Source organism: Erinaceus europaeus, chromosome 9 (genome assembly GCF_950295315.1).
Source record: "Erinaceus europaeus chromosome 9, mEriEur2.1, whole genome shotgun sequence".
Lineage (NCBI taxonomy): Eukaryota > Metazoa > Chordata > Mammalia > Eulipotyphla > Erinaceidae > Erinaceus > Erinaceus europaeus.
This window is the reverse complement of record NC_080170.1, coordinates 122,763,804-122,778,654: the sequence shown is the minus strand read 5'-3', so window position 1 is coordinate 122,778,654 and position 14,851 is coordinate 122,763,804. Positions and strand designations below refer to the sequence as shown.

The 14,851-nt window shown below is 53.6% G+C and overlaps 1 protein-coding gene across 1 annotated transcript; it reads left to right on the top strand.

The window, feature by feature from the left end:
• Positions 1–3,301: 3,301 nt before the first annotated feature.
• Positions 3,302–14,544, top strand: CLDN14 (claudin 14). Its single transcript, XM_007519728.2, has 2 exons — positions 3,302–3,496; positions 13,067–14,544. Exon 2 carries the CDS (start codon positions 13,097–13,099, stop codon positions 13,802–13,804), a length of 708 nt encoding a protein of 235 aa, XP_007519790.1. The 5' UTR covers positions 3,302–3,496; positions 13,067–13,096; the 3' UTR covers positions 13,805–14,544.
• The last annotated feature ends 307 nt before the right edge of the window (positions 14,545–14,851 follow it).

Sequence of the window (14,851 nt, the reverse complement as noted above, 5' to 3'; positions counted from 1 at the left end):
CCCCCTGATCTTTCATAGCCCTTTGCTCACTTGTGTCCATTCTGGTTCCAACATGGATTCCAGGCAGATGGTTTTTATCACCATCCTGGATGGACACAGCAAAGCCCTGGGGCACAGACCAGTTCCTCTGTACACATACATTTCCCTGAACCCAACACAAAATGAACCCTCAGTGGCTGGGAAATGAAGCCTGGGGCCGGAAGCTGGGGCGCGTGGCATGCTTCTCCTTCTCTCTCTGACTTCTGTCGTCTGGCTGGAGTCCACCACACCCACCCCCCTCGCAAGCTCCCTGTGTCTGCTTTTTATTTTCTGGGTCACCCCCTTCTGGAAGAAGCTTCTAGAAGAGAGGGAAGATGCCAGAGTGCAGGGAAGACTCCAAAGCATGACCACCCGAAGGTTCTGAGGAGAATGAGTTGGTTCAGGGCACCGGCTTGAGGAGGGAGATTGTGAGTGGGCTTTTGGGGGGTGCCTGGGGGATCCTGGTGCAGTGGGGTCTGGGGACCAGGACGGTGCCCTCAGTCATGTGTCACTATGCTCAGTCTGCCGCAGCCAGAGCTCAGGAAGCTACTCACTGATGTCCGCTTTGTGATGCTGGTTTCGGATGTGTTTTTTTTCTCTTTCTCTCTCTCTCGTCCTTCCTTGTTTCTTGTATTTTTTTTTTCAGGAATTTTAAATTTTATTCAGGAAAATTGAAAACATTCAATTTCATGTTAGGACATGAGAGAGGGAGCATAAGACAGACAGACAGACAGACAGACAGACAGACAGAGAGAAAACAATAGCACTCACGTGATGGCCTGGACAGAGAGCGAGGGAAGCCCACGGTCTCCTCCCTTTTAGCACCCAAGTCCTGCCTCCTCCTCTCCGAGCCACACCTGTCGCCGCTCCCATCTTCGGGGTGGTCCCCTCCAGGTGCCTCCTGTCCCTCAATATTCCCGCCTCTAGGAGCGCGGACCCAAAATTCGTTTTGGGGGGATGCTGGAGGACAGAGTTTTACACTTCTGGACAGTGGCCAAGTGGACACCATACTCCTGGACAGACCTGTCTGTCCCTGATCTTTCCCTAGGAGGGTAGGGCCCTGGAGAGATGAGCTTTCTGGACACTTCACCATGTGGTCGTCTGTGCAGGGCGGTCAGGGTGGGGTCGTGGCGGCAGCTGGGACTCGATGGACGGTGGCCTGGACAGAGAGCCCTTCCTTTCTTTTTTATGGCCACCAGGGTTCTTGCTGGGGCTCAGTGCTAGCACTATGAATCCACTGCTCCCTGAGGCCAATTTTTCTTTTCTTTTCTTTTCCTTTCTTTTCTTTTTTCCTTCTATTTTATTTGACAGGACAGAGAGGAGAGAGGAGGTAGAGAGGGAAAGAGACACCTGCAGACTTGCTTCACAGCTCATGAAGTTTTCACTCCTGCAGGTGGGGAGTGGGGGCTCAAACCTGGGTCTCTGTGCACAGTGATGTGTGAGCTTAACCAGGTGTGCCACCACCCAACCCCCTAACTTTCTTTTTGTTCGAGAGAGAGGCGGGGCCGGGTGGTGGCGCACGTGGTTGAGCGCACATGTTGCAATGCACCAAGACCCAGGTTTGAGCCCCTGGTCCCCACCTGCAGAGGAGGGAAGCTTTGTGAGTGGTGAAGCAGGGGGCTGAAGGTGTCTCTCTGTCTCTCTTTCCCTATCATTCCCTCCCCTCTCGATTTCTGACTGTTTCTATCCAACAAATAAATAAAGTTAATTTAAAGAGAGAGAAAGACAGAGAGGAGAGACACAACAGCATCTCTCTACTCCCCCCCCATGGAGCTTCCCGGTGCCATCCATGGTATTCACAGGTGATGCTGGGGGTCAAGCCCAGGGCTGCCCATAGAGCAGGGTGTGTGCCCCACCGGGTGAACTGTCTCTCAGCCCCAGTAGACACGTGGCCCCCTTTCACATGTAGAAAAGAAGTCTCTGAGCTGCAAGTTTCCACCTTTTGCTTGCTACTTGTTCACAGAGAATCAGAAAGTTTAGACTTGGCTGCATCACAAGAAAAAAAACAGTGTGAGTGTGTTCTTGATTTTGGAAGGTGTTTCAAGCCAGGACCCACAAAGCCTCCCTGGTACCCCAGCTCTGCTCGGGCGGGGAGGGTATATTCACGAGTGGAGCCTGTGTTCCTGTGTTCGAGCCCATGCTGACGCCTGGTCACAGCCCCATTTTTTTCCAGGCAGAGAGAGGGCCAGTGAGGAGAGACGGGCAGTCCAGGGTGGATGTGAGACCGAGAATGTTCTGGGACTGACTGGGGGGGGGGGGGAGACAAGATGGCTACAGCTGATGCCCGATGCCTGTCTGAGCTGTCGGAACCACAAAATGACAACCCGGGATCTGGCCTCAGGGTCCCTGCTGTGGGCAGCAGGATGTAATTAGCAGAAGCTGAGTGGGTGGGTCTGTGTCCACAATGGCAGGTGGCGGGTCTGGCATCTTCTCCGTCTCCACCTGACTTGGAGCTGCCCACCTGGCCCTGCCAGTGGCTCCGTGGGCCAGCAGAGGGGACTTGGGGACAGACAGGTAGATGTGGTCACTAGGAGCTGTGGGAGGAATGGAAATTCATGCTCTGCGGCTGTGTATTTTTTTCTTTTCTTTTGTCACCAGGGTTATCACTGGGGCTTGGTACGCACACTACAAATCCACCGCTCCTGGCAAACTTTTTTTTTCCTGTAATTTTTTTTTCTTTTTCCAACTTTTATTAGATAGGACAGAGAGAAATTGAGAGAGAAGGGGGCATAGAGAGAAAGAGAGACAGAGAAACACCTGCAGACGTGCTTCACTGCTCATGAAGCGTACCCCCTGCAGGTGTGAGCGAGGGCTGAAACCAGACGCTTGTACATGGTGGTGCACTTAACTTTTTGCACCACCACCCAGCCCCCTTCATTATTTTTTATTGCCACCAGGGTTGAGGCTGGGACTTAGTCCCAGCACTATGAATTCTCCTGAGTCCAACCCCCCACCCCACCTCCCCATAAACACACCCTCCCTCTCACTGTTGCCTGCCCCTCTCCCCTCAAGTCCCTGCCCTGTCTGAGACACCATCCAAAAGCCATTCAAGGGGGGCATCACAGAGACAACACCAGCCTGGCCTGAGGTCCCCGGGGTTCAGTCCCCAGAATAGAAGGTGGCCAGGGTGGCTGTGGTCAACAGCCAGACCGGGGTGCAGGAAGACCGCCCCCCAGAGGGCAGCTAGAGGCGGTGGAGGCCGCAGGAAAGACCAGAGCTGAGCCTCAAGCCTGGAGACTCGCTGGGGCCACGGCGGGGAGGGACTGTGTGGGGAGGGGCCGCTGGGACCTGTGTGTGACCTTTCTGGGCGGTGCTGAGAGTCTGCCTGGTCACTCAGAAGCCACCCGCCAGAGGGGACAGGTGTGCTCCCGCTGCTCTGCTCCTGCAAGACACTTGGCCTAGAAACTTCTAGTGAACAGCCAGGTGGACGGGGCAAACCCCCCCCCCAGAACATCCCCTTGGACCCTGCCTTCCTCATGTGAGTCTGGGGTGAGCTGTAAGTTGGGGCAGCTCAGAGAAGGCAGTAAGACAGCCTTCTCTGCACAGACGCCACTGGACCTGGGGGAACCCCGGCCGCCCCCACCCCAAACAGTAGGGTGCTGGTTCCTGAGTGGCCCAGAAGGAATCTTTCAATGCTGGGGGGGGGTCTGTGCAGGGCTCAGACTGGAGCCAAGACAGTAGACAGTCTGTTATGTTGGCAGACTTGGGGTCACCCTGGGGTGCTCCTGGTTTTGCCTGCAGAGAGGGTCAAGCAGAGTGTGTATGGTCCCCGGATCTGGGGTCCTGATCAGCGCCCCCCCATTCCCACCTCCGTGTGGGGGAGGAGTGGGATAATCAAGGCCTTTAGGGGAGGGGGCCCAGTGGATAGTGGGGAATTGTTTTATTTATTTTTTATGTGATGCTAAGAGATAAATCCAGAGCCTCAATGTTCACTGCTGAAGGGTCAGGTGGTGGCTCACCCAGCTGAGTGCACAGACCACCACGCACAAGGCCCTGGGTTCAAGCCCCTGCTCCCCACCTGCAGGGGGAGCTTCATGAGCAGTGAGGAAGGGTTTCAGGTATCTCTCTCTTTCTCTACCCCTCTCTCTTTTTAAATATTTTTAAATATTTCATTTGTTTAATATTTATTAGATACAGACAGAGAGAAATCTAGAGGGAAAGGGGAGAGAACGAGAGGGAGGAAGATGGAGAGACATTTGCAGCTCTGCTTCACCGCTCGTGAAGCTTTCCCCCCACAGGTGGGGGCCGGGGGCTTGAACCTGCTTCCTTGTGCACTATAATGTGAACGCTTAACCGGGTGTCCCATCCTCACCCCCTTTTTATTTTGTAAGGATTCATTCATTCATTCATTTCTTCATGACAAGGGAAGGACCAGAGCATCACCTTAGCATACACGATCGCAGGGCTAGAACTTGGGACCTCGTGCTGGAGAGCCCAAGGTTTTAGCCACTGCACCACTTCTCCTGCGCCAGAACCCTGCTCATCTCTGGCTCCTGCGGGTGCTGGGGACTGAACCTAGGACCTTCTGCATAACTGCTGAGCTGTCTGTCTCCTGTGTCTCACCAGCTCGTTTCCCCCCCCACGGATCTGTCGCTGATTTATAAAGCTCTAGAATGCGGAGTGTGTGTAGTGGGAACCCCATGTGTTATCAAGCTCAGAACCCCCCCACACCTGTTCCTCGTTCCGTAGCTTCCACTCACAGGCGTGGAGGGGTGGGGGACAGTGGTCCTGGGGACCATGATTATTCCCTCAGTCACCAACACTTGAACTAACCCTGCAGCTGCTCCCAGGCCCAAATCCATAACAGCTGTGGGGTGTCCCCAGGAAACATGGAGGTGGGGGTCACAGGCCAAGCAGAAAGGGACCTGGGATTAGGTCCCGAGGAGGGGTTGGGGGCCAGGGAGGGGATCAGGCTGCACTCCCCCACCCAGAGATTTTTTTTTGCTTTAATTCTTTTTTTTTTTTTTAGTGATTTTAAAAATAACAAGATAACAGGGGTCTAATTCCTTTTTTTTTTAATATTTATTTATTTCCTTTTTGTTGCCCTTGATGTTTTTATTGTTGTTGTAGTTATTATTGTTGATGTTGTCGTTGTTGGATAGGACAGAGAGAAATGGAGAGAGGAGAGGAAGACAGAGAGGGGGAGAGAAAGATAGACACCTGCAGACCTGCTTCAACGCTTGTGAGGTGACCTCCCTGCAGGTGGGGAGCCGGGGGCTCGAACCGGGATCCTCATGCCAGTTCTTGTGCTTTGCACCACGTGCGCTTAACCTGCTGCGCTACCGCCCAGCTCCCAACAGGGGTCTGATTCCACACCGTTCCCACCCCCAGAGCTCTGTGTCCCCATTTCCTCCATTGGAAACTGCAGTGGCCCTCCCAAGGTCACAGACGTGTGCTGCTATTATTTCTGTGACTATCTCTCTACATTTTTATATATTTGCCCATTTATTCTAAGGTTCTGCCTCTTCTTCCTTTCTGTCTCATTTACACCTGTTACTATTTCTGAATGCCTCTCCATTTTTCCTTTTCTCTCTCAGGGTCACGATGGAATTGGGGTTCAGAGCCCTCTGGTCATCTTCCCCTAACATTTCTCCCCCTCTGGGAGTCTGGACCAAAGTTCATTTTGGGGTGCAGAAGGTGGGGGCTCTGGCTTCTGTCACTGCTTCTCTGCTGGACATGGGTGTTGGCACCCACCCAGAGCTTAACTCCTGAGATTTGCAAAAGCAGCAAGTGCCCAGGTCACCCACCCGCAGTCTGGCTGGCAGGTGCCCGGGCCTGTCCTCTGAGCATCTCCAGCTGAAGGACGTGGGTGGAGGAGTGAGTCACAGAGGCTGGGCGAGAAGCCCCAGTGAGTCAGACCTGCAGCCCGTCTCTGAGCCATCTGGCTCCATCGCCTCTGAAAATATCACTGGTCCTGCTGGGGCTCTCTGCCCTGTCTGGGTTGTGGCACCTCAGGGCCCCTTCATATCAGCAAAGCAATCTGTGAGACAAGAGGCAGGGTCAGGAGATGCTCATCTGGGGTAGTGTGCACCACGCCGTGTAGGAGGCCCTGGATTCCAGCCCTGGTACCACATGGGTGCACCTTGGCAGCACTGGGGAAGCTCCATGTATGGTGGAGCAGTACAGAGCTGTCTCTCCTTTCTCTTTCTCGAAAGAAAGAAAGAAAGAAAGAAAGAAAGAAAGAAAGAAAGAAAGAAAGAAAGAAAGAAAGGAAGGAAGGAAGGAAGAAAAAAGCACTGGGTCAGGGCAGCTGTTCAGCAGTATTGTGGCCTGGAGAGAGAAAGGAGAGAGGGAGAGACAACGAGGGGAGGTCTGGAGTTTTACCCCCAAACTTCACTCCTGGCACTGGATTTTTTAAATAAATAAAAGAAGGAAGGAAGGAAGCTCAGATCAGCACAAGGATTCAGTTCGAGTCCCCAATTCCCCACCTGCAGGGGGGTCGCTTCACAGGCAGTGAAGCAGGTCTGCAGGTGTCTGTCTTTCTCTCCCCCTCTCTGTCTTCCCCTCCTCTCTCCATTTCTCTCTGTCCTATCCAACAACAACAACATCGGTAACAACAATAACTACAATAATGAAAAAAAAGGGAAACAAAAGGGAATAAATAAATACTAAATATATATATATATATTTAGACAGATAGCTACATACATACAGAAACATGTAGCATTCTTTTACCACTTGTGAAGTTTCACCCCATACCAGTGGGGACTGGGGGCTTGAACCCAGGTCCTCACATATGGTAACATGAGCATTTGACCGTCTGCAGCACTGCCTGGCCCCGAGCAGTTGAAACTCTTTAAAGCTCCCGACGGGCCGAGGCAGTGGGTGTGCAGAAAGCCCCCTGGGTGACAGAGCTCAGACACTCCTCCAGGAGGGGGGGAGCCCACTGTGGGGTCCTGCTGTCTGCACCGGCCAGGCCTCTCCTGCTGGCTTTGTCTATCGAGTCACGGGGGTCTCCCAGGCTGCGTTGGCCTCATGTCTCACCCTGTGTCACGCTCCCCTCCTGCTGATCCAGGAAGGACATGAGAGTCAGGTGACAAGAGGAAGCAGCTCCTGAGAAGTCAGTTCAGTCCTGGAGACTGTTGATCTCCGGCCCCGCTGCAGAGATAAGAGACACCAGGGAGCCCAGCTCAGGCTTCTGCAGGAAGAGAAAGGCTTAGACACTCACCCAGCCACTGTCTCTCTGTCTCTCTCAGTCATGGGAATCTAGGGGCCGAGAGATAGTGCGGCCATGGAGTACAGGACTGGCGCAGGGTGCAGAGCGAGCAGTGGTTGAGTGCCCACGCTCCCACACTCAAGGACCCGGGTTCAAGCCTTCACTCCCCATGTGCAGGGGGGAAGCTGAGGTAAAACGGGTCTGCAGATGTCTGTCTGTCTCTCTCCCTATCATTCTGTCCCGTGGAAGGAAACAAAAAGGCCGGGGGGCAGACAGGAATAACTACCAGGACCGGTGGCTTCATAGCGCCTGCACTGAGCCCCAGTGGTATTCTTGGTGGCAATAAAATAAATGAGGAGGAGGGGAAGGAGGGGAAGAGCAGAGGAAGACGAAAAGGAGGAAAGAGGAGGAGAAAAGGACTTGCATGGAAGACTTTGGGGTTCAATCCCTACGGCCTCTCCACACCCCGGGGCCCCCACCAGCCCCTCTCCCCACAAGTCAGCATTTTCTGCTTCTCAGTTCAGGTGTGACCCTGGACAAGATTTTATTTTGTTTTGTTTTGTTTACCTCCAGGGTTATCACTGAAGCTGGGTGCCGGCACTACAGAGTCACTGCTCCTGGAGGCTTTTTTTTTTTTTCATTTTATTGGATTATTGGATAAGACAGAGAAATTGAGAGGAGAGAGGGAACTGGAGAGGGAGAGAGAAAAAGAGACATCTGCTGCCCTGCTTCACTGCTTGTGAAATGTCCCCCGTCCCTGTTCAGGTCCTTGTGCTTCGTTCTGTGTATGCTTAACTGGGCACGTTTCTTGCCCTCTCTAAGCCTCAGTTTCCCCGTCTGAAAATGAATACATCATACACACGGTAGCTTGGTAAAGTAAGAAATAAGTGAGTGTCAACAGCCTGGGAAGTGGTGAAGCAGGTCTGCAGGTGTCTACCTTTCTCTCCTTCTCTATCTTCCCCTCCCCGTCTCAGCTTCTCTCGGTCCTATTAAAAAAAAAAAGAAAATCAATAGGGGAGTCGGGCGGTGGCGCAGTGGGTTAAGCGCACGCGGCACAAAGCACAAGGACCGGCATAAGGATCCCGGTTCGAGCTCCCGGCTCCCCACCTGCAGGGGAGTCGCTTCACAGGCGGTGAAGCAGGTCTGCAGGTGTCTGTCTTTCTCTCCCCCTCTCTGTCTTCCCCTCCTCTCTCCATTTCTCTCTGCCCTATCCAACAATAATGACATCAATAACCACAACAATGTTGAAACAACAAGGGCAACCAAAAGGGAAAATAAATACATTTTAAAAAAATTTTTTAATCAATAATAAAAATTTCAAAAAATGGCCACAGGAGCAGTGGATTTGTAGTGCAGGCACGGAAACCCAGCAATAACCCTGGAGGCAAAATAGATAAATAAATACATGAATATAAAAGAAAAAAGCAGTGAGACAGAACTCAGCAAATGGACACAAGGCTCTTGTGTGTGGGGTGGGGGTGTGCAGCTAGCAGGCAAAGGCGCCCGTGTGATTGATTAAGTGCAACTCAATCGTTCATTTCAAAATGCCTGCACGTTCAGCAGAGCCTCCCGAACCACCAGCGAGCTTGAATCGAAGACGCTGGTGCCTGCCTCCCGGGCTCCCGGGAATGGGTTTCCAGTGTTCACGGCTACGGTGACTTCAGCCCCGGGCTGTTCCTTAAATCAAGAGCTGTGCAGTCTCCCCGAGTTGCAAACCTCCTTCGCCAGCATTTAACCACAGGCCGTGATTTTCCTGAGGCTTAGAGCAAACTGCCCCCCTCACCCCCCCAGCCCAGCCCAGCCCAGCCCAGCGGGCATTGCGAGCCTGCACCCTCCTGGCCTTAATGAGCTAGATAATTACTCCGTCTCTCTCGGAAAGACTGCGTGTTCTGAGAGCATCAGAGCCCTCATAATTTTAAACACAGAAGCCTGCCAGTATGGGGGAATAAAAAATTAAAAAAAAAAAAAAAAAAAAGCTCAAGGAAAGTTCCAGAAGGTTTGGAAGAGGCATGAAGGAAAACTGTATTTTGGGAGCCAAAAGAACCCACTCCTGCAAAATGAGTCTGGAATGGGCTTTCCAAGCTCGTTGTTGGATGGCTGTCTCGTTTGTGGAGGAAGCTGAGCTCAAAGCTTCCAGGAAAGACGTCCCTGGCTTCCTGCACCGTCAGGAAACACGGAATCAGACAGGGATCCTGGGGTGGTCAGAAGTGGCGCCCTGTGACAGCAACTGCCTTGTCAGTCATGACCCCCGATATTATAAAACAGCCTGGAAGAAATAAGAGGGAAAAGAAAGGCAGAGTTGACAAGGAGGAAGGAAAGGCTAGCGGCTATCATTTCTTCCTGATAGAGTGAAGTCACGCTGCTCTCCCCATCCCCACACACACATCCATGTTGGGTCCTTTTACCACTTTCTTGCAATATTTAGGTTAATCTAAATGTTCATTGAGTGGCCCTGTAGGTGACAGAGTGGGTGGAATGTTGGACTGTCAAACACCAAGTCCTGAGTTCGATCCCCAGCATTGCATGTGCCAGAGTGATGCTTTGCTGTCTCTCTCTGCCTCTCTCTTTTTTGATATAGAGAGAAATTGAGAGGGTGAGAGAGAGAGGTACCTGAAGCCCTGCTCCTCTCTCTCTCTCTCTTTCTCTTCCTATCATTTTTTTCATATGAAATAAAGAAAAGGTCAATCTCTTTTTTATTTATTGGATACAGACAGTCAGAAATCAAGAAGGAAGGGGTGATAGAGAGGGAGAAAGACAGAGAGACACCTGCAGACCTGTTTCACTTCTCGTGAAGCTTCCCCCCTGCAGGTGGGGACCAGGGGCTCGAACCTGGATCCTCACACACTTTAACATGTGCACTCAACCAGGTGTACCACCACCTGGCCCCTGATCAATCTCTCTTTTTTTTTAAGTTGAGAGGAGCCCAGGAGAGTGGTCCACCTGTTTGAGCACCAGTTCCCCTGCCTGTGGTCCCAGAGGCTGCAGGTTCAAGCCCCAGCTCTTCTGTTCTAACTGAGCAGTGCTCTGAGCTCTCTCTCTCCTTCCTCTCTCATAATACACTAAATGCATAAAGAAACCTGCTTTTTAATGAAGGGTATAATTCTTGAGGGAAAAGGCTTAGCTTCTAAGAAGTTTTGTATAATGAGGGTGTATCTGGTTGAGTGCACAGGGCACACGTACCATCTACAAGGACCCAGGTTCGAGCCCCTGCTCCCCACCTGCAGGGGGGACGTTTCACAAGTGGTGAAGCAGGTCTGCAGGTGTCTGTCTTTCTCTCCCCCTCTCTGTCTTCCCCTCCTCTCTCCATTTCTTTCTGTCCTATCCAACAACAAGGACATTAATAACAACAATGATAAAACAACAAAACGGAAAAAAAATAGCCTCCAGAAGCAAAAAAATAGCCTCCAGAAGCAAAAAAATAGCCTCCAGAAGCAAAAAAAATAGCCTCCAGAAGATTCAGGGTGTAGGCACTGAGAACCAGCAATAACCCTGGAGACCAAAGGGAAGAAAGAAAGAAAGAAAGAAAGAAAGAAAGAAAGAAAGAAAGAGGATAAGAAAGGAGAAGGTAAGGGAGAAGAGGGGAGATAAGGGGAGAGGAGGGGAAGAAAGGAGAGGAGAGGAGAAGAGAGGAGAAGAGGGGAGGGGAGGGGAGGGGAGGGGAGGGGAGGGGAGGGGAGGGGAGAGGAGAGGGGAGAGGAGGGGAGAGGAGAGGGGAGGAGATGTACCAGAGTGATGTCTGGGACCTCAGAGCCTCAGGCATGAGAGTGTCTTTGCAGAACCACTGTGATGTCTCCCCAGCCCCTTCATCAAGATTCTTTCAAGTTCATTTTCTGCCGAGAGCCTCCGGGCACAGGAAGGTACCACCAGGCCTGGTTCCCAGGGCTGAGAGTTTGAGCCTCACCCGGCAGGGACTCCCCACACCCCTGTCTTCCTGCAGACCCGCTTTCCTCACCTCCTAGGGGGGGCAGAGCTTGCATGTTATCCCAGAGGACCTTCTGGGGGGAGCCTACAACGTCCCCCCCTCCCTGCCACAGGTGGGGAGTTTAGGGTTCGAACCCGGATCCTTGTTTGGGTCCTTGTACTTAGTACTATGTGTGCTTAATAACTGTGGTGCACCACAGCCCAGCCTCCTTCCAAGGCTGTTTTCCCCCCCCAGGAATGCCCCCGCCCCAACATGAGAAGCAGCGTCTGGGGCTTTTTGAATCATGACCTAGCAAAGCTGTCCGAATAGGTGGGTTTGCGGGGAGGGCGGGGAGGCTGCTGTCTGGAACTGGGGCCTCATTAACACTGGATTCTTAAATTAGCAACTCCTTCCAGCTCTGGTTTAAAAATAGCCAGCTAATAGCTTCTAAAATTAGCAGTTCGTGCTTCCCATGAATCTTTAGAGCCCCTGAACTCCACTCCAGTTCCCCAGACACGGGCTGGGGGTGAGGGGCTGTGTCCTTCAAGGTCAGCGCACCTGGCGGCTGACCTCAAGCAGCCAGGGGGACAGGATAGCGAGGGACACGGGACAGAGGCCTCAGCCACCTGAAAGAGTCACCAGACGTTCAGGTGGGCAGGTCTGTCCCCGTGCCAGCATCTCTCAGTCCCTGGTGGGCCGGGCAGCTGTGACGCTGGCTACCTGAGTGACTGCAGAGGCTGGAGGTCCATGTTTGGGGGGACCTGGGGGCCAGAGGTTCCCCCCAGAAGGTCCTCTGGAATAACATGCAAACTCTGGCCCCCCTAAGAGGTGAGGAAAGCAGGTCTGCAGGAAGACAGGGGTGTGGGGAGTCCCTGCCCGGTGAGGCTCAAACTCTCAGCCCCGGGAACGAGGCTGAAAATGAACTTGAAAGAATCTTGATGAAGGGGCTGGGGAGACATCACAGTGGTTCTGCAAAGACACTCTCATGCCTGAGGCTCTGAGGTCCTAGGTTCAATCCCCAGCCCCACTATCAGCCAGGACTGAGCAGTCTCTCTCTCTGGTCTCTCTCTCCCCCCCATTGTTTTCTCTATTACCTCTCTCGTTAAAAATACATAAATAATTGAGGGCCGGGCAGAAGCCTATCTGGTTAAGTGAATGTGTTACCATGTTCAATCCAAGTTCAACCGCCCAATCCTCACCTGCAAGGGGGAAGCTTTATAAGCGGTGAAGCAGATCTGCAGGTATCTATCTATCTATCTATCTCCCTCTCTCTCCGTCTATCCCCTTTCCTTCTCAAGTTCTCTCTGTCCTATCAAATACAACAAATAAATTTTTTAAATCAATTAATTAGGGGCCAGGATGTGGCACACGTAGGAGAACATACACATTACAGTGAACAAAGACCCAGTTCAAGTCCCGGGTCCCCACCTGCAGGAGGAAAGCTTCACGAGTGGTGAAGCAGGGCTGCAGGTGACTGTCTCTCTCCCTCTCTATCTCCCTCTTCCCTTCTCAATCCAATCAACAAATGAACTATTTAAAAAAATAGTTTGACTTCCTTTAAAAAAAAATAGATCAATGAATGCAAAAGAATTGTGAAATTAAAGGCAGGGCCCTCACAAAACAGCTGGTCCGTCAACCCCCATGAGAAGAAGGTTCTGGCTGTTCGGTAAATGCTAATGGTTAGATGTCCCTGGGGAAGCAGGTGCAGGCGGTGTGGAGACAATGTTTAACCTGAGTCCTCTCTCTCTCTCTCTCCCCCTCTCCCTCTGTCTCCCTTTCTCTCTCCCTCCTCGCTCTTTTTCTCTCTCTCCCCTTCTTCCCCCTCCCCCTCCCTTTCTCTCTTCCTCCTTCTCTTTCTCCCTCATCCCCTTTTCTCTCCCTCTCCCTTTTCTCCCTCCCCCCTCTCCATCTCCCTTTCTCTCTTCCTCTCCTCCCTCTCCCTCCTCCCTCTCTCTCCCTCTCCTTCTTTCCCCCTGTGCCCTCCACCCCAGGCCTCCTAGGACTCCCTGAGCGTGGGCACCATGGCGGGCCCCGCGGTGCAGCTGCTGGGCTTCTCCCTGGCCTTCCTGGGCCTGGTGGGCACCCTGCTGACCACCCTGCTCCCGCACTGGCGCCGCACGGCACACGTCGGCAGCAGCCTCCTGACGGCCGTGTCCTACCTGAAGGGGCTGTGGATGGAGTGCGTGTGGCACAGCACGGGCGTCTATCAGTGCCAGCTGTACCGCTCGCTGCTGGCACTGCCCCGGGACCTGCAGGCTGCCCGGGCGCTCATGGTGGTGTCCTGCCTGCTGGCGGCCGGGGCCGCGGGCTGCGGGGCGGCGGGCCTGCACTGCACCCGCTGCGCCCCCTCAGCCGCCAAGGCCGCCTGCGCGGCGCTGGGGGGCGGCCTGTCGCTGCTGGCCGGGCTGCTGAGCCTGGTGGCCGTGGCCTGGACCACCCACGACGTGGTGCAGACCTTCTACAGCCCGCTGCTGCCCACCGCCCTCAAGTACGAGCTGGGCCAGGCGCTCTACCTGGGCTTCGCCGCCTCCTCCCTCTCCCTCATCGGGGGGACTCTGCTCTGCCTGTCCTGCCAGGGGGAGGCGCCCTCCAGGCCGCCCCCGGGGGCCCCCCGCACGCCCACCTCGGCTGCACCTGCCTACCGGCCCCCCGCCGCCTATAAGGACCACCGGGCATCCTCAGGCCTCTCGGCCACACACAGCGGCTACAGGCTGAATGACTATGTGTGAGCCTCCCACAGGCTGCCGGGGGCTCTGGCTGGGGCAGGAGGGGGACTGTCCCTCCCCCCCAAGGCACCTCTGAGGTCCCCAGGACACAAGCAGTCAGGAACCGAGGTGAGGGGGGGAGAGCAGAAGAGGAGGAGCAGGAGGAGGAGGGAATAAAGGAGGAGGGAGAAGTAGGAAAGAGAGGAGAAGGAGTTGGAGGAGGAGGAGGAGGAGGAAGAAGAGAAAGAGGAGGAGGAGAAAAGATGAAAGAGTCTGTTTTCTTTGTCCTTTTTCTTTCTGTATTTATCACGGTGCATATTTTCCCCTTTTTATTGAGGGGGGTTAATGCTTGACACCTGTGTACAATCTCATTATGTACCTGCCCTCCCCCAGCAAGTTTTCATCCTCCCCTCCCTCCCCAGAGTCCTTTGCTCTGGTGCAGTACACCGTGTCTAGTCCCCGTGTCACTGTGTGCTCTCCCTCCCCATCCCTGCTTTATCAAGTCCCCTTAATACGTGAGATCCGTGGGTCTATCGGTCCTTCTCTTTTCGGCTTGTCTCACTCAACATGATGCCCTCAAGTTTCCCCCCAAGAGGATACAAAGGAGGTGACTTTGTCCTTTCCGACAGCCAAGGAGTATCCCGTCACAGGTATTGCATAGTTATGCAGCAGGTGATGGACTGACCACTGAGCTACAAGGCTCCAGGGGATGGGTGGTGCTGACCAGCCAGGAATAAAACTTCTGGGCGCTGCTGTCTGTGAACAGAGAGCGTTCGCTTCTGTCCCCTCACGGCTCATCTGTCTGTGCAGGGGACCATCCTCGGAGATGGGCCACTGAGGGGATGGGGATGGTTCTTTGCAAAAGTTCAAGGATGTGGTGGGGTGGGGGGCACCTTGGACCCTGAGGGGGGTATCCAAGAGGGCAGCCAACAGATGGTGCCAGAGAGCAGAGCACGCCAGCAGCCGAGGCCCTGAAATGCCCCGTGGTGACACGAACACACTCTGGGTCCCTCTAGGGTCCCCGCACTGCACGTGCGGAGTGGCGAGTGGCACTCTGGGTTCCCTCCTCCC